Genomic DNA, 23,274 nt, shown 5'->3' with positions numbered 1-23,274 from the left:
CTCAGGGCGTGATCCCGGGATCCTGGGATCGAGTCCCACATCAGGCTCCCTGTGGGGAGCCTGCTTCTCCCTTTGCATGTGTCTCTACCTCTCATTAGTAAATCAATAAATAAAATCTTAAAAAAAATACAGAAAAAATGAGAGCTGATAAAACGAATCTGTAAAGACCAGTTAAAGTCATTGTAACAATATGTTTATATTTGTAAAGATTTAAAGGATTGGGAGTAATCCACCTGTTAAAAAACAAGAGGTTGATCAGTACAGTAGATAATCTGAATTCCAGCATTGAAAGAGGCTTCAAAATATTATATAATTCAGATCTCCTGTCTGTTCTTTTCAGTGAAAGGAACATCATGTAAGTAACTGTAACTGATTTCTGTGACTTTAGACCTTTGGTTTGACAGAAAAATAAAACACAGAGAAAATATTCCCTGTTATAACAAAGTATCAACACAAGTAACACAATGATCCACTGGTTTTACATATATGTAAGAAAGAGTAACAAAACACACACACAAAAAGACACTCTGGTAAGTGACTGCTACTCCTGCCAAAGGCTTTATTTGCAGGAAATAGGCATTGGTATTGGATGGTAATGAATATTATAGAAAATCTAAAAATAGAAAAATATCAGTGTGCATTGAATCTAAGGCAAATGCTTTATGATATATGAGGGGTGTGTATATATACACACACATCACATACATACACATACCTACGTAAACACACATAGACAAGCACAATAGATTACATATATACTGGATTGTGATGTAAATATTATTTTGTACTCTGGGTCCCATTCAGAAAAGTTTGACAATCATTGGTCTAGAGAAATTGACTCATTTGTGAGTTATGCTATTTCTCTACTCTGTGGAGGGAAAACAAGTCATTAAGGTAAATTCCTGTCCAGTGGTGTGGATAACCACTTACTGTTCCACATGTCAGGGAAACCATGTGTGATAACACAAACAAAGGAACCAACAACTGTTATCATACCAAAGTACATATTGTATCTTGGTTAAGATCCTCAAACATACTCCTTAGAGTTTCCTAATTCATCTGAGGAAGGACTCAGTGCACTCCATCTTTATGTTGTTACTTGCAAACCTTGAAAACAAATACAAGTAGAAAGAAATTAATAGAGAATTCCAATTCTCATTTTGTTAACTCTTCGCACATAACAACAGTAAATCTTAATAGAATATTAAGATTACAGGGAATCTGGAGCCAGAAATGCTGCTTTTCCATAGAGAACCAAATAGAGACCATGTCTCATTCTTTTAATCCTTCGACTAAATTTAAGCCCATCTTAAGATACCAGACATCTAATTTCATTTGCAATTGGTATAATACTTATTGGCTTCAAGGAATGAAACAGTTTGCAAATTAGAAGAATATCACAGAGGGTGGCTGGTTGTTGTAGAATTACTACTACTACAAGGAGTGTTATCCTCTATTTAGAAAGAGTATGAGTAATTTTGCTCTTTTTTCTTAAACCAAGGAAGCCTAGCTGAAAACTTGGTGACTTTGGCTTGAAACTCAATGATAAACCTATTGTATTCATAGTATAGAGTTCATGTCAGAGAAACAAATTTTTTTGGTGTAGTATTTAATTTCTGAAGTATATACATACAAATATGATTATATTCTATGACCAAGCAAGTGCTACTTCTGAAAAACTTTAATTCCAGAAGAAGGAAACAAGTCATATGTGCAGATATTTTTACAGCATGTTATTTGCCAATGTGAAAAACTTGTAGCAGTACTAAAAACTCAACAATTGTGAAAAGGATCATTAATCCTATGATAATTTGGGCTACTATATTATATATTAGGTCATTATACTATTACTTTTAATTAAAGATTATATTTTAAATTTGATATAGAAAAATACCAAAAGAAAAATTAAATTTTATTTTGTAATTTCTTATTTCTTTGATTTGAAACAAGACATATGACATCTTTCCTCTGCACTGAGATGTCAATGCCAAGTCTTAAAACTCACTTTTAATAAGCAAAGTAGAACTCAGCCCAGATTCCTTTAACTGGAAGAGCTGTTTAGTTTGACTCAGTTTCTTTTTTTTTTTTTTAATTTTTATTTATTTATGATAGTCACAGAGAGAGAGAGAGAGGCGCAGAGACACAGACAGAGTGAGAAGCAGGCTCCATGCACCGGGAGCCCGATGTGGGATTCGATCCTGGGTCTCCAGGATCGCGCCCTGGGCCAAAGGCAGGCGCCAAACCGCTGCGCCACCCAGGGATCCCGACTCAGTTTCATAATATAATAAACTCTATAAAGTTCCTTTAAATATTAAATACTAATGTAAAAGTAGAAATGAGCATGGTGATGAACCATGTAACCATATAAGACTTATGTGAACAGCAAAAATATTGGATGTGTACACATTAAGATGTTAATATTGCTGATTGGTGGGAATTCAAGTGATTATTTTCTCTCTTTTTCATATTAAAACTTTTTGCATAGTTAATATGCTTTTATAATGAGATGGAAATACACATTTTTTTCCCCTTATTCTTTCTACATGTGGGAGCCAATCTCCCGTCAAGTCTTGCCAGCTTCTATCTAGTATATGTGGCAGAGTCAGGCTCCCTTGAAAACCTAACAAGTATGCCAGAGAGCAAATCCCCACTATGAAAATAAACTCTCTCAAAAGGAGTTTGGATATTCTGGTGGCTAGACAGCCTTGTCATTGTGAGAATAGGTTATGGTTACATTTTGCCTCAAACACTGAATTTAAACAAGGATTAAATTAAATGTATAACTTTATGTTCTTACTCTCTTGGGTCATTTGTTTCATTAATAATTAAATTCAAACTCTGCTCCATCTCACTGTTATTATTTTATCACAATTCTGATTTTATGTATTTAGAATGGAAGGTTAGTTCAGCAGGCTTATGAGAGGTTATGAGGAGACTGCAGAGTAGTCCGCTGGAACCTCAGAAAGGCCTTTGCTAGCTCAGCCCCCGACCGTGGGTTAAACCAGGCCATGCCGAGGATCCCTCCAAGCAGCTTTGCCAGGGCACCATGGTTGCAAGAACTGGGAAAGGTGTTAGGTTACTATAAATAACACCATCACTTATTTATGCAACTAGAAAAAAAAAACTAATATAGATCTTAAGAGGTAAGAAAAGCTGATCTGCTTTGGATTTTGTCTCATCTTAACATGTGTTTTTTTGTTGTTGTTGTTTTGTTTTTTCTACTCAACTTTATCTGATATCTAGAACACAAGCAAGATAGACTTAAAAGGTAAGGTCCTTTTAAAGGTCCTTACTAGCCTCTAGGACATAAGCAAGGAAAGAGGAGGGTTGCCACACACATGGACATGTACTTTCTTGTGGGCTTTCATTAGCTGAGATCAAGAGTCAGACACTTAACTGACTGAGCCACGCAGGCACCCCTTCTTGTGGGCTTTCAGTGTCCATCAAAACATACCTGTTGTTCTTGGGCCTCGGAACAGATGGCAGAGGCTGGCATTTGGCATGGAATGAAATGCAGTTTGCCTGAGCTACTGATTAAGGCTCCTTTCATCTTTATCAGGAGATGGATCACAAGGCCAAACTCCAAAGTATGACTTAGTCACTACAAAAATGGACGTAAGCACTGGCCATTATCAAGAGGATGGAAAGGTATGGGTGTCCAGCTGCTATAACACCCTCAAGTATCTCGTTAGGGTCAGAAAAGGAGCCAATAACTCTCAGAAGAGTGGCTCTGGCTCAGCTGCTATCTATCATTTATGAAGGCTGAACTCCTTCTTCCCTTCACCCCACACTCTTTACAGCCCTTCATGTTGGTGCCCTGAGCTTCCCTGCCTTTCATCAAAGTAACAGACGAGCAGGGATGGGCAGGCATATCTGCCAAGGACTATAAGTTCCACTTAGGAGAAACTTTAAAATGGTTCTGAAGTTTCTTCAAATGCGTTCATGCCCACAGGAAGGGCTGATCCCAAAATGAGGAGTGTGTGGGATCAATGGGCTGGTTGGGCTTAATCCCCTCATAAGATAGGAATTTACTGAGAACAAAAGAAACCTAATTCTTGTCAAGAGATGATGACATCTGGACTAGGGTAGTTGCTTCTTAAAAGCATGTCCTATTCTGCACTGCAGGAGTGACTCCCACTGTCTCCTGAACAAGATGGTTGTATTTTGCATGTGTTAACCATGAAAACCCTTTGATTAAAAATAGTTCAAATATTATAGCAGCTGGACCCCAGCCTGCTTTTTCATCCTCCTTATGGTTTCTACTTCCTGCTCTGCTTTTCCTTTGTGGAATTTCTCCTGCTAAACAGGAGAGAAGATGAGTACACGGTCCATCCCTAGCCAATCAGAGTGTGCCACCTCCCTGGCCAAAGTGGTGAGGTTAGCACAAGCCACATGACCCAAGCAGGACCAAACAAAATCTTCCCTGGGACTTTCTAGCTGAGCTAAAATGCAAAACTGCTTTTTACAAAACTGTTTAAAATTCTTTTAGTGAGAATCATATAAAAGCTCCTTGGAACCCAATACCCAGCTTCAACATTTATCAACTCATGGGAAATCTAGAGAAAGGATAAACTGTCTTTTTCTACTGGGGATTTTGCACGGAGGAGAATGCTGCTGCCAACACCCAACATATCTGTCAGTGGAGAGAGTCTGACTTCCAAAGAAACCCAAATACAACGTGGAATTGTGGCAGAGCCTTGAAGGTTATATTTGAGCTCCTTAACCCAGCGAGCCTGAAGCCATAGCTACCCCCTGTGCTTTCTGCTTAAGTCAGATTAAGGAGGGTTTCTGGTACTTGTAAAATGTGTCATCTAATATGAAAACTTTAAAGAAACATTCAATAAATATTTTTTTAATATCGTGTGTTTATTTTTGAGGGATTTGGGAAAATAAATTCATGGGAAATCTTTAAGAGTAATAAAGGAGAAGAGGTGCTCTAGACATATTAAAAAGAGATCACGAGCCTTTTAACTTCACTCTGCCCAAAGGATAATTTCAGTCCCACTGAAATAATAGCCATCTACTAAAAAACTTAAACTATGTAATGTAAACTTCATTAAGGGATGTAACAATGGGTGGATATTTTTACCCTTAAATAAAAAAAACCCTCATAAAAAATAATCAAGTCCCCAAACCCATTCTTTAAAGCAATGAATGAATGCATACAATCACTCCTATATGAGCATTCTGGTAAACCATTTGTGGGTATGTAATGAACTCTTCCTGGCTGTTCCTTCACCATCCACATACTTACACTTTTGCTTTGCTAGTTCTTGTATTAGATCTTCATACACTTGTGTAAAGAGTTCCTCTTCGGATTTTGTTCCATCTAGGTAAACTAAGGAGAAAGGAGAGCAGTTCAAAGGCCAATGGGTCTATTGGTAGAGGATTCTAACTCTGGCACCTGACATCTCCTAAGAATACTAATAGGTTTAGGGGCACCTGGGTGCCTTAGTCAGTTACATGTCTGACTCTTGATTTTGGCTCAGGTCATCATTTCAGGATGGTGAGATCAAGCCCCGTGCCACATTCTGTGCTGGGCATGGAGCTTGCTCTACCCTTTCTCCCCTCAAAAAAAAAAAAAAAAAAAAAAAAAAAAAGAATACTAATAAGTTTAAATCAAGAACACAAGACCTTAAACACTTATAAGATTTAAAAGACTGCTTAAAAATGAAACCTTTAATCAGAAAACTGGAGGTAAGAGAGAGAGAGAGAAGTTTGAATGTTAAGAAAAGGATGCATAGTTTGGGAGGACTTGAATGTGGGAGCAGGTATCCTGGAGAGATGAGATTTGACAGCAAGGCTGTCTATGCCTTAGTCTTCAGGGGACTCGAGGTCTGTTTGGCCTTTAATCCAAAACACTGGACTCTCTTTGCAGGTTAAGCAAAGTGGGGTCATGGTTAGATTGGCCTTTTTTTTTTTTAAGGTTTCATTTTTAAGCAATATCTCTACCCAACACAGGGCTTGAATTCACAACCCCAAGATCAAGAGTTGCATGTTCCACCCACTGAGCCAGCCAGGTGCCCCTAGATTGGCAATTTAGGTGGAGAGGGAGAGAGGAGCACCCTCCATATCTGTTCTGTCACCCTGTTCTATTGAGCACATACATCTCCCTCTCACATTGCCAAGGGAATCTGAGTAAAATCAGAATTTGGGGTGATCTCTGGGTGGCTCAGCGGTTTAGCACCTGCCTTTGACCCAGGGCATGATCCTGGAGTCCCGGGATCGAATCCAACATTGGGCTCCCTGCATGGAGCCTGCTTCTCCCTCTGCCTGTGTCTCTGCCTCGCTCTCTTTCTGTCTCTCATGAATAAATAAAATTAAAAAAAAAAAAACCACCAGAATTTGGTATCTACCATGTCCTTGTTTAAAACCTCTCTGTAGAAGAAAAAAAAAAAAAAACCTTTCTGTAGGGATGCCTGGGTGGCTCAGTGGTTGAGCATCTGCCTTTGGCTCAGGGCATGATCCTGGATTCCCGGGATTGAGTCCCATATCAGGCTCCTTGCATGGAGCCTGCTTCTCCTCCCTCTCCCTGTGTCTCTGCCAATCTTTCTGTGTCTCTCATGAATAAATAAATAAATAAAATACATAAATAAAACCTCTCTGCAGAGGGCTTCCCACTTCTCCTCAGATAATGACCCAAGTCCTTAACTTGCCTATGACCTTGTAGAGTTGAGATCTTCCTCATGTCTCCAGCATCTCCCCCATCCCCCTCGTGGTTTTCTCTACTGAAAATACACCAACCTTTCAGGTGCTATTCCCGCCTTCCTGTCCCTGGCCTTTTCGTGTACTGTCTGGGATGCTCTTTTGTCCCCCCCCCCACCTACCTCCCTTTCCTGTTAAACCCTTCAGAGTGTGGTTTAAGTGGTTCCTCAAGGAAGCCCTCCCTGATTGCTGGGCCTCAGCTAGTCCCCCGGAACTTGGTATCACAGCACCTGGCATAGCTGGAAAGGACATGCTCATGCAGCTAGTATTTTTAACATTTGTTTCCCTGATAGAATGTTGGCTCATAAGAGTAAGGGCTGAGTTTGTCTTATTTTCCTTAATATCAATAGGGCAGTACCTTGTACACAGAAGGCATTCAATTCAATATCTGTTTCATGAATGACCATCTAGAGGTTGACAGGCTTTGACAAAAGCCTTAGAGAAACAGAAACCAGGACAGTCAATCATGGAAGAGCCCAGAGTGTTCTGGCTTAAAGAGTTCTTTTATAATGTAATTCACGAAAAAGATGCCTCCTAAAAATCCTTTCTCTCATGGACTTCGAGCAATGACAAGTAAAGGCCTTCTGTGGAGGGAGAGAAGGCGCTTACCAATGTCCCGGGTGATGTTCTCCATTTCTTGTCTGTGCTTTAGATACATGGGCCACACGTGGCCATCAAAGTACCCTGAGGCATCTGGAGGCTTGTAGACCCTTTTACTATGAAAACACACAGGAAACTTAATGTGCACAGAGACATAAAATTGATAAAGTAAAATAATAATGGTCAGGGTGATGGGAAAAATCACTGAGACTTAATCTAAACAGAATTAAGAGTATATGTTTTAGATTCAATACTAATTAGAAGACAGCAGAACTGATTTAGTTTTCTGATCCAAAAAAACTTCTTTTGTAATTCACTATCATTCATAATTATCTCCTACTACAGTGCTTTCTGAGAGAATGAAGAGACAAATATCAATGTGAATAATGACAGAGAACCTGATAGATTGGATTAGGCTTTCAATTAATTGGGTGTTCTTTGTGGCTGTCACAGAATAATGGCTCTCAAATTTAAAATCAATCAACATGGGATTGCTGCATTTGGAGATATAGGAAAGATGAGTCAAATGGTCCGTAGAAGGGCCTTTTCTTAGAAAAGCAATTTGCATTACCCCACGTGGATGACCATTTCTAGAAAAAGATTTTTCTCTTTGTGTAGAAGAGACCAGGCTTTTCTTGTTTGAAAAATGACATATACACATTGCTCAATCATGTTCTTTCCTCATTGTTCCTAAATTTTGTCTTTTAAAAAATGAAAAAAAAAAACTTTTTCTTAAAGAAATTAAAAAAGGGATCCCTGGGTGGCGCAGCGGTTTGGCGCCTGCCTTTGGCCCAGGGCGCGATTCTGGAGACCCCGGAACGAATCCCATGTCGGGCTCCCGGTGCATGAAGCCTGCTTCTCCCTCTGCCTATGTCTCTGCCTCTCTCTCTCTCTCTCTCTGTGTGTGACTATCATAAAATAAATAAAAATTAAAAAAAATTAAAAAAATTTTACTTAAAAAATTTTATTTTTAATTTAGTATGGTTGGCATACAATGTTAGTTTCAATTATATAACGTAGGGATTTGACTTCTCTATAGGTTATGCTATATTCACCATGAGTGTAGATACCATCTGTCACCATACAGTGCTATTATAAATACTACTGATCCTATTCCCTATGCTGTACTTTCTATCCTCATAAATTTTGTCTTTTCAATTATAATCCACAAAGGCAATATCAAAACTCACCTCCTCCTCCTCTTACATTCTTCATATGGAATCGTCAGAAAATAGCTTCTGTTCCATAGAGTGTCTAGAGGCCTACAATAACAGCATGTTTAGTTTACCAAGTTTTCACCCCATTCATTCAGAATCAATATTAGGTTGAGGATGCTTACTTATAATTAAAGAGAAGGAAGCCTTCGATGATTAATATGGGAATTTCTTCGGTGCTTCCAGAGTCTGTTGATGGGTTTTCCATCCAGCAGGAAATGGTGGACATCATTTCATCCATATTAAGCGCTTCAAGCACTTCAAACAAATATACAAAAATATGAAATCAATACAACAAAAGATTTATGATGTGGCTTTTTATTATGAGTATATCCAGGGCTATATAAATATATAGAATAGCACTATTTAATTTACCCTTCAAAATACCTAATAACAAATATTTCAGAAAAATTTAAATTCTATTACTGACAAATTGGTATGTTTGAAACATTTTTAATATGGAAAATTTCAAATACATATAAAAGTAGAGAGTAGAGTACAATGAACTCCCATGTCCAGCTTTGGCAATCATACATTCATGGCTAATATTGTTTTATTTATAATGTCTATTCCCTCCTAACTAGATCAAAGTTTAACATATTTGGATGACAAAATATCTATAAATTAGTGAAAGATAAATGATATACTGGGGAAAATATCTGCAATATATGTAGCAAAGAACTAAAATACATATCTTTTCTTTTAAGATTTTATTTATTTATTTGAGAGCAAGAGAGCAAGAGAGCATGAGTGGAAGGTGCAGAAGAAGAGGAAGAAAGAATCTAAAGCAGACTCAGCCCTGAGCACAGAGCCCAGCATGGGGCTTGATCCCAAGACCATGAGATCATGACCTGAGCTGAAATAGTCAGACACTTAACCAACTGAGTCAGTCAGGCTCCCCAAGAGCTAGTATCTTTAATATATAAAGGGCTCTTACAAGTAAATAGGAGGAAAACCATTAGAAATTTTATAAAGGGGGGATCCCTGGGTGGCGCAGTGGTTTGGCACCTGCCTTTGGCCCAGGGCGTGATCCTGGAGACCCGGGATCGAATCCCACATTGGGCTCCCAGTGCATGGAGCCTGCTTCTCCCTCTGCCTGTGTCTCTGCCTCTCTCTCTCTCTCTCACTGTGTGCCTATCATAAATAAATAAAAATTATAAAAAAAGAAATTTTATAAAGGATCCAAATATGTCCTTTTTAAACTCTAAAATGTGCATACTTTTTGAGTTTACAATTTCCAGCAAAATATTCCAAAACACTGATTCTCAAAGTGTACTACCTAGACCAGCAGCATTTGTATCACTGGGAATTTACCAGAATAACAGTTTCTGAGCCCTACTCCAGAACTACTGAATTGAGCCATCTGTACTTAGAGGCTTTTTAGTGGAAGGTTTTACAATTATGGATTAACTTATTCGCTAGACATAGGACTGTTAGGATTTTCTCATTGTTCTGGTGTTAGTTTTAGTAAGCTGCATTTTTCCTCCTATTTACTTGTAAGAGCCCTTTATATATTAAAGATACTAGCTCCTGGGGAGCCTGACTGACTCAGTTGGTTAAGTGTCTGACTATTTCAGCTCAGGTCATGATGCATTTAAGTTTTCTAATTTAGTTGCACAGACTGTTCATAATATCCTCTTATCTCTTTAATGTCTGTAGGATCTGTAGTGGTATTTCCTTTTTTTGTTTTTGATATTTGTAATTTGTGCCTTCTCTTTTTTTCTTGGTCGGTCTTGTTTAATCTTAATCTGATGGAGGATCAGTCAGATTCCTGATTTTATAGGTTTATGTCTTATGCCAAGTTTGTGATGTTTTACACATTTACTTCTTTTTTAGTACCACACCTTTTTTCCTCTCCTTCTGAGACTGCAATGATATTTCTGCTAGTTTCTTTTCAGTCTCTTTTTGGTCTGTTGTTTAGATAGAGTAATTTCTATTGTTCTGTCCTCCAATCCAAAGATTCTTTCCTCTGTCATATTTATTCTGCAGTTGAGCCCATCTTACGAGTTTTAAAATTTTAGTTACTGTATATTGTCAGTTAAGAAATTTCTATTTTTTTTTTACATCTTCTATTTCTTTACTGAGGCTTTCTAACTTTTTACTAGATTTAACAATGTTCACAATCACTCGGTGAACCTTTTTATGAATGCTGCTTTAAAATCCTTGTCAGATAATTCCAATATCTGTGTTATCACAGAATTGGTGTCTGTTAATTGTCTTTTCTCATTCAAGTTGAGAGTTGCCTGGTTCTTGATATGGCAAGTGAATTTCAGTCTCATTCTAGAAAGTTTGGGCATCATGTTGTGAGGCTCTGGATCCCATTTAATCTCCTTTTTTATAGGCAGTTACCCTGGTTAGGTGTAGTATGCAGGTCCAGGTGGGGGTAAATGGTCATCTCCTTACTGAATCTTACCAACATGGAAATGGAGGTTGCCTTGGTAAAAGGAGGCAAATGGAGGGCTGGTGTGGCTTCCTTGCTCTTGGTGAGGATAGATGTTCAGGTATCAAATGCATCCTGCTGACAGCAGCTGATGCTCTCTGGGTGAGGAAAGTGGGATGCACTACCTCACATTGCCTCATCCTGTTGCTGCTGCTGCTGCTGCTAGGTGGGTGTAGAAATTCAGTTCCCTGTCTGGCTCAACTGATAGGACTCCTGTGGGGTCCCCTGCCTTGCTGGTGCCAGACAGGTCCAAAAGTCTTGCTCACTGCTTGGCCCTGCTGAACCATGAAGGGAGGATGGTTTTTCTTTTTGTGTTTGGCTACAGTAGGGTATATTATCAAAATGACTTTCTATTCCAATAGGGCACGCTTTTCCTAGTCCTTTGACTACAGGGAACAGGTTTCTTGGGGCTCTTTTGTCTGTACCTATTGATGATTCCATGGCACACCTCTCAAGTACCCCTTCCTGAATATATGACAGGTTAGAAGAAAATCCAAGGAATCACAACCAATCATTCCGCAAGTCCCAAAGGCCCCAGCCAGTCCGTTCTCTCTTTGAGTCTTCCTCTGTTTGCTGTGTTCCATCCAAGGTTTCCAATTATAAGAGGTGGAAAGAACAAGGAATGTAGCCAATCCGTCTTTGCTGAAACCACAAATACCATTAGTTTTAATATATTTTCATTATTGTTCAGTTAAAAGTATCTTCTGATTTCACGGTGATTTTTTCCCTTAAGCCAAGGGGTATATAGAAGTGCTTTACTTCAGGTGAAATGTGATGACATCTGGAATTTACTTCAAGAAGATATAGAAGGAGAAAGTGGGTGACGGCATAGATGAAATATAAATTGGTCACAAGTTCATTGTTTTTAAAAGCCAGATGATGAATTTATGAGAGTTCATTACAGTCTTCTGCCTACTTTTGTATGCAGCTGTTTAAATTTTTCCAGAAAAAAAAGGTGTTGATTATTTTCCAAGCACTTGAAAGTTTTCTATTTTTTTGTTACTGATTTCTGATTCAATTCTCTGTGCTTAGAGAATATCTCTATATTACTTCATTCTACTGAAACGTACTGTTGTTCTATGCCCTTGCATATGCCTTCCATTTTAGTTAATGTTCCCTGTATTCTTTTTCTTTTTTGGGGGTGAGGGGATGTAGCAAAGGCAATTCTTTTTTTAAAATTTTATTTTAAGAAAACAAAAATGTGTATTCTGTTGTGATTGGCTAAATGTTACATATATGTTAGAGTAGTTGTTTGTTGATTACGTTGTTCAAATCAGTTATACCCTTATAATTTTATCTGCTTTTTTCTATTAGTTACTGAGGAAGTTGTGTTAAAAATCTCCCATAATAATTACAGATTTGTATATTTCCTCACGTAGTTTTGTCAGTTTTTGCCTACTGTATTTTGAGGTTTTGTTATTGGGTACATACAAATTTTAGATTGCTTATCTTCTTGTTGAATTGACCCATTTATCTCTATTTATCTCTAGTAATAGTGTTTCTAGTGATATTCTTTGTGTTTACTTTGTCTGATATTAGTTATACCAGATTTCTTTCAGTATATGTTCACATGGTATATCTTTTTCTAGCCTTGTCTACTTTTCTTTGTCCTAGTATCTAAATATGTCTCTTATAAGGAGCTTATAGTTGGGCTTTTATTTCTTTCATTTTTTAAAATCTAGTTTGTCTTTGGAGTATTTTAGTTCATTTAACTTAATGTAGCTACTGCTATATTTGGCTTAAATCTATCATCTTATTCTCATTTTCTATATTTTAATCATCTTTTGATTTCTTTAAATTGTTTTTTACTTCTGACTTATTTCGTATTTATCAACAAAATTTAATGATTCCATTTACTTATAAACTTGATAGCTATACATCTTTAAACTATTCTTCTAGTGATTATCATAAAGATTTTAACATTACCTTGATTTACATTAAATTTGTACATTTACTTAAAAATTTCAGATTTTTCTTTATGATAGGCTCCTGGAAGTGGGACACTTGACACATGGCATGAATACTTTAAGGTATTTGGGACATATGCTCAAGCAACCTTCCAGAAAGGTTATATCAATTAATATTCCCATCTATGAAAGTTTTTGTTTTATTGAGCCATCATTATGTAATTAGATAACTGTGCAACCATCCGATAATTACTGCTTTAAAAATCTGTTTACGAGGTGAGTGGGGAAAAAAAGTAATTTACAACTCTTTGACTATTTCTGAGGTTGACTTTTTATTGTACATTTATTAATCAAATAACCTTTTGCTTCCATGAATAGCTTATTTATATCCTTGGACATCTTTCAATTGGAATATTTCTGTTTTTCTTATCAGTTTATAAGAACTTATTTGAATTAGGAATAATTTTTTGTCAATCATTGAAAACAGACTTTCCTTGTTTAACTCTTACTCTGTAATTACCTTCCTTGCTAATCATTAGAGGGGAAGAAAAGTAAAAAATATCCTGGCTGCAGCTCAAGACACAAGAACAGGCAGTGAGTCAAGGATTTTGCTTCTCTTAAAACTATCAAGTGTCTGTAAGAACTGATTACATAACATTTTTCCTCTCATGTCATCAAAGTTAAAAATAAAGAATGTAGTTTATGGCTTTTTAAGATAGCTGTTTCTGTTGCCAGTTTGCATAAACACTCAGTGGTCATCTTGTTCATGATAAAAGCTGACAAGACCATTAAGTATAGTTTATTAGTATGATATTCTCTATAGGAAAATAAATGTCTTCTGATGGACTTTATAATCATTTGGCTTCAAAGCAGTGTTAGATTGGGCAAGAGAGCGAGGTGAATCCATCTAAAAAATATTCGCTAACCTTTATGAGCAGTGGAAAGAAGAAAACAGCTGTCTAGTCCACCGCGGTCACTGGGAAGGTGAGCCCATTGGATGACCTTAAGGTTTGCTCCAGGTGAGACTGCAGGGAGGCATCGGGGAAGTATCCTTAGTTATGTGTACCCCAGGCAGGGATGAGCAGAGTACCAACAAACCTACCTTATTCTAGTTTTAGTAGAAAAATCTATTGTTCCAATGTTTTCAGTTTTAAGTAAAAGCCTGGGGAAAAGGTTTCATTTGTTTAAATAGTTGGACATAAACGAGAAAACTTTACAAAAGTATGTGTAAAGGGCAGCACACTTTGATACTGTCTTTATAGATATTTAACACGTACTTAAGCACATTTTGAAACTGTCTTCACAGATAGAGAAGGTATTTGGGTTTGAAAGAGAAAAATGGACATCAGTGAATATTTCACACACTCATCTACTTACCGTCATACTGCAGAAATCCATTTGTATCTTTCGCTATCTCAGACTCTGGCTGGAAAAAATAACAAGAACCCATCAAAACTGTGCAGGGCAGAAATAATACAATTATAGAATGAAGAGGCGATAAACTTTTACTAAATTCTTTGGAAGACGAGGATAATTAAAATCAGAGCCACACCAATAAGTAATGCCATCTAGTGGATAAGTGGCATTACTGCAACCCCTCACCCCAAAACCTCTGTCCCCTAGCAAACGCTTTTTGGATGTAATTTAATTAACTTTGCTACTAGAACTTTGTTGTATTAAATGAATGACCTAAGAAGATTTATAAATACCTTAAAGAAATCATCCTGAGATATGACACTGCAGTTTGGGAGGTGTTTCTGCAAATTCTTAGCCAGTGTTGTCTTCCCGCCATTTGTCACACTGAACAGAAAAAGAAAAAAAAAATTGAAAATACCAAGAAGAAATATGCATTAAAAAAAAAGATTTTATTTATTTATTTGAGAGAGAGAGGGAGAAGCACCTTCCTGCTGAACAGGAAGCCTGCCCCATGTGGGGACTGGATCCCAGGACCCAGGACCATGACCTGAGCCAAAGGCAGATGCTTAACTGCCTGAGCCACCCAGGCGCCCTGAGTAGCACATTTTAGTGCAAGTACATAAAATTGCATGTGGCCACTGTGATTTTGTTTCAGGGCACCATGGAGAAAAGTGGAGGACTGGCTTCTGACAAGCCACTTATAACTCAATCACATCTCTGCTGTGATGCCCCCTTTATCATTAAATCTCTGTCCACTTTGGGGCTTGATGGGAAGTCCAGTGAAGCTTATTACATAGAGTCAGTTACATGTCCCTCGTGGCTGGACTGTGTGACGTGGAGGAGAAGGCGGACCTTGGCTAATTCCTCTGTGTACCTAGTTTGCCAGAGTCTAGCACTACACAACAGCACATGAGAGGGCCTTCTGTAGTCACTCATTCAGTTAGAGCTTTCATTAACCTGGGGCTGCTGCCTCAAAGGGTTTTGTGGACTGATTCGTGGACTTTGTGAACTTGAGTGGGAAAAGAAATGGCATTTTTTATATATTTCTATATACTTTTATTATACTCTAACAGAATTTTAGCTTTTCCTTTAATTATAAATATAAATAACAAACGTCAGTAGTATTAACAGAACCTGTGAAATTTGTTGTCGATAGAAATCAGAGATATTTTCATATCATGGTGCAGTTGGGGCAGATATCTTGAAGCGTGATCAATACTCATTATTATTTCAAATTGATGGCAGTTTTTAGACTCACCACTGGACACTGTTATTTAGTAAATTAACAAAGAAGTGTATCACAAAGTGATGATTTGTTTTTTAAAATATTTTATAGCTAAATTTCATTATAATAGGTTTCCTTTATATTTTTGTTTTTATTTTTTAAAGTTTTTATTTATTTATTCATGAGATACAGAGAGAGAGAGAGAGAGGCAGAGACACAGGCAGAGGGAGAAGCAGGCTCCTTGCAGGGAGCCTGATGTGGGACTCAATCCCACGGCCTCAGGATCACGACCTGAGCCAAAGGCAGACAGATGCTCAACCATTGAACACCCAGGTGCCCCTCCTGTATTGTTTTGTGCATTAAAAAAAAAAAAAAAGATTTTACTTATTTATTTGAGACAAACAGAGAGAGGCAGAGATGTAGGCAGATGGAGAAGCAGGCTCCCCACGCAGAGGCTGATGCAGGACTCAATTCCAGGACCCTGGGATTACAACCTGAGCCAAAGGCAGACGCTCAACCACTGAACCACCGGGGTGTCCCCTATTTTGTGTATTTAAAACCGAATTTTCATGGCACAAAAAACTCTTAACTGCATATTTATTTGCAAGAACCTGTGCTTAATCCTAGGTGAGATACATTGCAATGTATTTATAATCTAGACAAGAAACTAATATTCATTCACCAAAATTGTTTACTGACTATAATTCAATTATTACCTAAATACCTTATACCTACAAAGTACAAGGAACTTGATTCAAAAGTTTTTTTTTTTTTTTTTTTTGCCTTAGAATACACAATTGGGTAGGATATGGGCATAGTTATCTTGGAAAAGACAGGAGATGTGCTTGGGTGGCTCATTCTCTTCAGCATCTGATGCTGATTTTGGCTCAGGTCCTGTTCCCAGGGTCCTGGGATCAAGCCCCAAGTTGGCTCAGTGGGGAGTCTGCTTCCTCCTTTTCCTTTACCCCTCCCCCTGCTTGTACTCTCTCTCAAATAACTAACTAAATAAACAAATCTAGAAAGAAAGAAAGAAAGAAAGAAAGAAAGAAAGAAAGAAAGAAAGAAAGAAAGAAAGAAAGAAAGAAAACAAACAGGAAAGTGGGTGGGTTTACCCTTTGCCTTGGAGAAATACTGGTATAAAATTTCTCCTCTTTAACAAAAATGTCTATAATTCACACTGAGTTTCCATAGTTCAGATACTGAACTTTGGCTTAAAAGAAATAGTAAACAGGGCTAACTTTATTATAGCATGAGCAACCTAGCCAGAAAATGTGTCATTTTCGAGACTTATCTCTTTCAAATGATACACAGTCAAACCAACACTGACTTAACTGGAGACAGTGAGAAGCAAGCACTCCAGTTTTGAAGACTTGGAGGAGACAGACCAGACAATATAGGTCAGAGAGATGGGAGGGGGGATTCAACAAGAATTTAAAAGAATTTAGCAAGTCGGAATTGCACAAGTTCATGCCTACGATCCATACTAGGAATCCTGGTCAGGTGACACCCTTAAGACTAACTCTTCTCTTTCAGCATGCTCAAAACCACCACGCACCACCAAATTCCTGACCACCGTCACGTGCCCTCCCACCTCAGGGCAAGAGTCCCCAGACAGGTGCATGCTTTATCTTAGGGTAGGGGGAAGGAAAATGAATAACTGGGGACACTTCCTTCTTTGTTCACAACAGCCAAATAAATGCACAGGTCCTGGTCCATTTGTTTTTTGTTCAAGACACAGGAGGGGGAGTGTATTTGGAATATGACAGTGGGCTAAGCAGAAGTTAAAAAGGCTGTCTATAGGTACTTAAGAGGAAAATCCTTTCTGCAGCAGGCAGATATTCATATTACTATTTTACAGTTGAGGAAACTAAGGACTGAAAGACTATATACTCATAAAACTTGCCCAAGGTACAACTAGCAAGTCATGAGGAAGGGATACAAAGTCTAACTCTAAAGCCCATGGATCTTTTTTTCCCCCAAAACCCTTAATATTTTTTAACATCACAGAATTCTGTGAGAATCTGTTGAAGACTATCTGCCCCTCGCCCAGAAAAATGAACATCTTCACACTGGCACTAAATTTTCAGGAGGATCCTGAATGACCCTTGACTCCTTTGGAACCCCTGCTATTCCTCGATGTCTTAACCAAATGATGACTTCATAGCAGAGCAAGTGGTTAAGTATACAAGGAGGATACAACACTGAGTCTGGAAGAAGGAAGAAAGGCAGGAACAGAGGTCACTGCAGCTGAGTCCCAGCAGGTGCTTTAAATGCACAGAAGCAGCATTAAAATGAAATCCTGGCACTCTCCAAGGAAGAGACAGTGAAGAAGAGGCTTTCTTAGCACCTAATACATGTGGCAAGGAAGCATGAGGCAGGTTTGTAGATCTGGAACATTGAGAAGAGGGGATTTTATTCCTACATACGCAGAATGAAAGTTGTTTTGGATGCCAGAGTAGAACTGGCAGCTGCCTCCCCAGGTTCTACCCCTGTTTCTGGGGTGTGGTTTGGACTGACCCGACTGTCAACCATAGAGCAGGGCCCCGCTAGCCTAAGCTAATCGGGGCAGGACCACCCATTTTGCCACAGTGACTGTGTGTATGTGGTACAGCTAGTCTGGTCAAAGAGAAACTCATGATTTGGAGGAGGAAAGGCATTTTTTTTTTTTTTTTTTTTACCCTAGTAGCAGGCTAAGAAATACAAATTCCCAGCACCCAGCGGTATCCCCTCGGGCCCAAAAAGTGGAGTCAACTCTAGGATGAATCCCAATGGATGAAGACACAAAGAAGAGATAGAAAGAAATGGAGTCTTCAGTGAGTTCCTGTATCAAACCTTTCCTGCAGCCTATCTGCCCCTGAAGCTGATACGTTTCTTTTAGTATTTATGGATAGTCTTCATACACCAGGATATTCAGATTCTGTTCCAGGTAACTGGTAACCACTGCATATAGTTCACCAGGTAAGTGGATAACTAAAAATTTCTGCAAGAAGATTCAACTGGTGGAGAGGTATGTAGGAAAGGTTAAGAGAGGGAGGCAATCAAGGAACGAGGGCCTGATTTAGGAGGGTGGCACTGAGTGCAGAAGGGGAGGCACAGCCAAGAGAAGCAATGCAGAGAAAAACAAAACTTTGATTCTGGTTCGATGGGAGCATGACAAGGCAGAGCTCTGACACCGGGTTCATCCCCTTTACCTCTGATTACTTACTATAGTAACATAATACAATGATCCCCCCCAAATTCCAGACTTTTAAGTCTCAAATATCTTATGAATTGGACTGCACATAATGTGTGTATTCACACATTACTCAGAAGAAAGCTGAACATAACACAGTAGCAAAGTAGACAGCGTCCTCTGGAGCTGGCGTTGGTGTCTTATTTGCATGTATACCTCTGGTACCACAGGTAGGGTGACCATATAATTGAGGATGCTTTTGATAGGGAGACAAACACAACTAATAACCATGCCAGGGCAACAGGTTCATAAGGATAATAAGGATAGGGACACCTGGGTGGTTCAGTGGCATGATCCCAGGGTCCTGGGATTGAGTCCCGCATCAAGCTCTCCGCAGGGAACATGCTTCTCCCTCTGCCTGTGTCTCTGTCTCTCTCTGTGTCTCTCATGAATAAATAAATAAAATCTTTAAAAAAAAAAAAACGGATAAGGATAGAAGGTGTCTAGTGTCAACTCCAGCAAAGAAATGGGAAAGCAGGCAGATTTTGCTTCCTGATGGTCCTCTTTCTCTAGGAGTCTCTAGGAGTCTAGGAGACTCTCCCATCTCCTGTTGCCATTTCTGTAGCCAGCATGCCACTGTTTTATATTTGCCAGGGACCTGCTCTCTTCTTTGGGACTCAGGAATCCTGACTCCTCCATCCCCTACCACATCCACATGGAAACACCCTTTGGACATCCTGAGTACCTCTACCAGTTGTTTGTAGCAAAATTACTCACCCACTGATTCCAATGACAAATGTTTTCATAATTAGCTTTGAAAATCAAGTCTTCCTGAAATTTCCTAAAATTAAACAAACAAACAACAAATCAAATGCTTATCACTGGGATGTCTAAAGAAGTAAAAGAAAGAGTCTGAAATTAAGAGAGCCAGCTGAGGGGGAAAGATGACCATGATCTCGGGTGACCGTGCCCCTGGATTAGCCACACTCAGTAGAAGAGCTTCACAAGGTACCAGCTTCTCTCTGCTAGACTGACTCTATGCTAAATGCAACAGCTGGTGTGTGCTCAACAGGCCAAAGTCTCAGAGAACACACATTACAGAGTCTCATAACTCTGAAACTCAGAGTTTCAAGATTCAGTTCCCTGGAGATAACCTATGTTATTTCCCCAATACCAGGATCCCACAGAGCTTGCCTCTCCCCTCTTCAGAAATGAGGGAAAAACATCACTGCTGGTCAGAGGCAAAAGGAAGTTAATTCCCTTTAAGGGTGTTATTTCCTTACTCAAAAACCTAAGTCCAAGGCCAGGATAGACAGATTTCTTCAGAAAAGGGCCAGGTAGTAAATATTTGAGGTTTTGTGAGCCCAGAGGCAAACTCAAGCTTATTACGTAGGTACTTACGTAACAAGAGAGAAAACAGATTTCTACAACGTTTTTAACGAAAGTCAAAACAAAATAATTGATTACAATTTTGTTGTTGTAATAAATGTCTACCAATGAGAAGAATGGAATTCCTTTCTGATTGGGATAATATTTCTTTTACTGGATTTCAAAGTTCGTGTTCTCAAACAGAAAACTTGGCAAACTTTCAGGCCCAGAGCCATATTTTAGCCACCAGGCCATTATCTGTTGACCTCAGATCTGGGGGGTGGGGAGTAGAAGGCAGTTTCACACAGGGCCCCCTAAGGTTCCATAAAGCAGTCCTGCAGATAGTCTAATGAACCATTTCTACCTCTTTATGGGAAAGATGAGCCTCAGCTGGAGGGGACCTCAGAATAGTGGTTCCTGAGGGTTGCCAGGACTAATGCTGTTCTTTATGCCCAGACTTCTCGGGTTGGATGATCAGGGATCTAAACTGGGCCACTGGGGTGAGTGGTCCCTGAGCTGGAGAACCCCCAGCAGCCCTCCCATTTCCTATCTGGCCCTGACCTATGTCCTAGCAAGTCCATTGCTTTCTTCTTTCCAACATGTTAAAAAGTACTTTATTACCAAGAGCAAAGAAAGGATGCTGCACATGTGCTAGCTTTATTGTGAGGCTCTCATGTATAATGGATGGCATTTTTATTGATGTATTATTAATGACTGAGCACACTGAAAGGCAAGGACTACTAGGTCCCCCTGCTTCAGGCCACATCTGTGCATACACCTGAGGATACTGGATCAATTACATAGCAGGGAAATAACGAGTGTGATTGTGGCACTGGCAAGATGCTTGAGGGGGGTTATTTGGGTGGAAACTAGCAATTCAGAAACAAAGGGTGAGGGAGAGTCAAGAACCTACTTACAAAATTGCTTGCATTCAGGAGGGGATTCCCGCAGTCAAATGCAAGTTTTTACCAAAACAAGAACCCTTAATTCTCTATTAGTTGGCTAATACAGCTATGACCCAAGACAGTGTTTGTGTCAATGTTGGGCACAGTCTATTAGCATTTAACAATGTGACAATGTGGTGGGAGGGGTGAGGAACTGGGAGAAGCAGAATCAAGACAGGTGCTGGGGTGAGGGTGGGCGGAGGAATCCTAGATGCCATTAATTTAAAAAACCTCATTGAATGCACAGGGCAGCACCAGGTGAACTGCAAATTCAGGAATGGAATTGTCTACCTCCACACCACTTGGTGTTATTACACTGCCTGTTGCCTTCCTTAAGAACTATTTTAAAATCACACTTAAAAACCTGCAGTCAAGAGTTGCCAGACTCCAGATACATGCAGCAGATTCCATAGGCGTTACAAGCTTCAACTACAAACTAAATCACTGGATGTCTCTGGAGAGACAACGGTTTGCAAATTTCAGTCTCATCAATCAGGGGCATCTGATTAGTAGGAAAATATACTACCTCCAATCTCATGGGATATTTATGTACTTTATTCTCCCAAAAAGTGCAAAGCTTTCTTCAACAGTAGAGTCATTTGCAAACGAGGTGGAGAACAAGCTAAAATAGCCAAGAGCAAACCCAAAATGAGTATTTAAATTTATTTTTTTACCCTAAGTAAGGTATGTTGCTGAGTCCTTTTTTCATCACTTGTATGTGCTTATTATGTGTATTCCACTACTAAACATGTGCATCTTGGATCCTAAACTGCAAATTGGTCAAGAGGTGGCATGTACAGAAATCAAATTATTAGGAAGGCACCAGCTCTCCAATACAAAGGGGACGACAACACGCGGATTGTGCTTCTCCATGCATCTAAAGGGCAGTCTGGTATTTTTAAGCCAGTGAAGTGTTTCAGGACTTCTCACTCACTTGCTTTATTCCACGGATATTTTGATTATCTTCTTTCCCCACAACAGGGAAGTCTTTTCCTACTATTGTTTAAATTCTGCTCCCTTTTAGTAAACAGAAATCTCCCACGGTAAGAATTTCTGAATACTCAACCCATGCATGCCCCCTTCCCGTGGAATCACTTTCCTCTTTCCCTAACCCCCCCCCCCCCCCCCCGGCGAAAACTTTCAAGCTTCACTTTAGATAGACTCTCACGTGAAGTTTTTTTCTCGTCACTTTTTTTTTTCTTCCCCCAAACATACAATTGGTTTCTAACACCGTGCTACCTGAAACTGAATGCATGCTGCATTTCTTGTTTGCTCCGGCCCTTGCCTCCCCTTGGAGAGTCCATGGGCTAGGCCAGGGGTCGGCCTACCTCAGTGAAATGCCAGGTAAGTCCATGATTTTATTAGGCTTTGAGGGCAGCCGCTCAGCTCTGCTGTCGCTGCAGAGAAAGCGGCCACCGGCGTTAGTCACATAAGCAAACGAGCGTGGCTTCGTTGTAGCAAAACTCCGTGGACACCGAAATTCGAATCTCTTATAATTTCCAAGCGCCCCCGAATCTTTTGATTTCTTTCCCGCCATTTAAACTGGTAAAGACCGTCCCCAGTTAGCAGGTGGCAAGCGGGTTGGGGATAAAAGTTTGCGACCTCCCTTAGGCACCAAGACTTGGCCCCCCCGAGCCTGGCGACTTGTCTCCACGACCTGTGTCACGTCTTGGGGGTGGTCTGTCACGGAAGGGCTCCTTACACGGCGTGAGAGCAGCCGCCGCACGCTTGGTCCCCGGCAGGCCCTGTGTCCGCCGGGTCCGGGCGCCAGCGCCCCGCGCGGCGTGCAGGGCGGAGCAGGCTGCAGCGGCGGGCCTCGGCGGCCGGGTCGCGCAGGTACTCACCGGGCGCGGGGCAGGGCCCTCCCAGGCCGAGCGGCTGAAGATGGCCGACCCGCCGCGACCCCCCGCGACCCCCGAGGCCGGCTCGCCTCCAGGCCCACCGCCCCTCCCTGCGCGCCCCTGCCGGGGCCCGGGCGGCCGACCTGGGCGGCCGACCTAGGCGATCCGTCGCACCCCGGGCGGGACGCGGTACGGGCTGCAGCGCCCGCGGGGCGGGGCGGGGCGGGGCGGGGCCGGCCGGGCCGGGCGGGGCGGGGCGGGACTCCGGCGACCGCGGCGCGCCTCGCTCCCCCGCGCCCTCCGCCCCCGCGCGCGCCCCGGGCCTGGTCGGGAGCGCGCGCGCGGCCGGGCCTGCGCCTGCGCCTGCGCCTGCGCGAGCCCGCGGCGCCCTCCCTCGGCCCCGGCGCGCTCCCGCCGCCGTGCGCGCCGCCCGCGCTCCCGC

General features: G+C 40.5%; 1 protein-coding gene and 1 non-coding gene across 6 annotated transcripts; both read right to left on the bottom strand.

Annotated features, from left to right (window-relative positions):
- Positions 1–535: 535 nt before the first annotated feature.
- Positions 536–23,046, bottom strand: NMRK1 (nicotinamide riboside kinase 1). Of its 5 annotated transcripts, none has more exons than XM_055311617.1 (10): positions 22,836–23,046; positions 19,457–19,520; positions 14,576–14,666; positions 14,244–14,292; positions 13,793–13,891; positions 8,645–8,777; positions 8,496–8,567; positions 7,315–7,421; positions 5,255–5,338; positions 536–1,107 (listed from the first exon to the last, which is right to left on the bottom strand). In XM_055311617.1, exons 2-10 carry the CDS (start codon positions 19,483–19,485, stop codon positions 1,088–1,090), a joined length of 684 nt encoding a protein of 227 aa, XP_055167592.1. In that variant the 5' UTR covers positions 19,486–19,520; positions 22,836–23,046; the 3' UTR covers positions 536–1,087. The 5 variants fall into 5 exon arrangements, with proteins under 5 accessions (XP_055167592.1, XP_055167595.1, XP_055167593.1 ...); XM_055311620.1 differs by lacking the exon at positions 22,836–23,046 and adding an exon at positions 22,694–22,819; XM_055311618.1 differs by lacking the exon at positions 22,836–23,046 and adding an exon at positions 22,649–22,673.
- Positions 2,542–2,655, bottom strand: LOC129501106 (small nucleolar RNA SNORA12). Its single transcript, XR_008662668.1, has one exon. It is a non-coding gene; the product is annotated as a small nucleolar RNA SNORA12 (small nucleolar RNA).
- Positions 23,047–23,274: the final 228 nt, after the last annotated feature.

Source organism: Nyctereutes procyonoides, unplaced genomic scaffold (assembly GCF_905146905.1).
Source record: "Nyctereutes procyonoides isolate TBG_1078 unplaced genomic scaffold, NYPRO_anot_genome, whole genome shotgun sequence".
NCBI classification, from domain to species: Eukaryota; Metazoa; Chordata; class Mammalia; order Carnivora; family Canidae; genus Nyctereutes; species Nyctereutes procyonoides.
The sequence above is the reverse complement of the archived record's forward strand: the minus strand, read 5'-3'. Positions and strand labels throughout refer to the sequence as shown.

Bases quoted from the DNA above. Each gene is read 5' to 3' on its own strand.
- NMRK1 (XM_055311617.1), bottom strand. From the start codon at position 19,485: ATGAAAACATTTGTCATTGGAATCAGTGG. The intron at 13,892-14,243 runs GTAAGTAGATGA...GCCTCCCTGCAG, and splicing joins TGGATTTCTGCAGTATGACG to TCTCACCTGGAGCAAACCTT. The intron at 1,108-5,254 runs GTAAGTATGTGG...TTTGTTTTCAAG, and splicing joins AGAACTAGCAAAGCAAAAGT to GTTTGCAAGTAACAACATAA.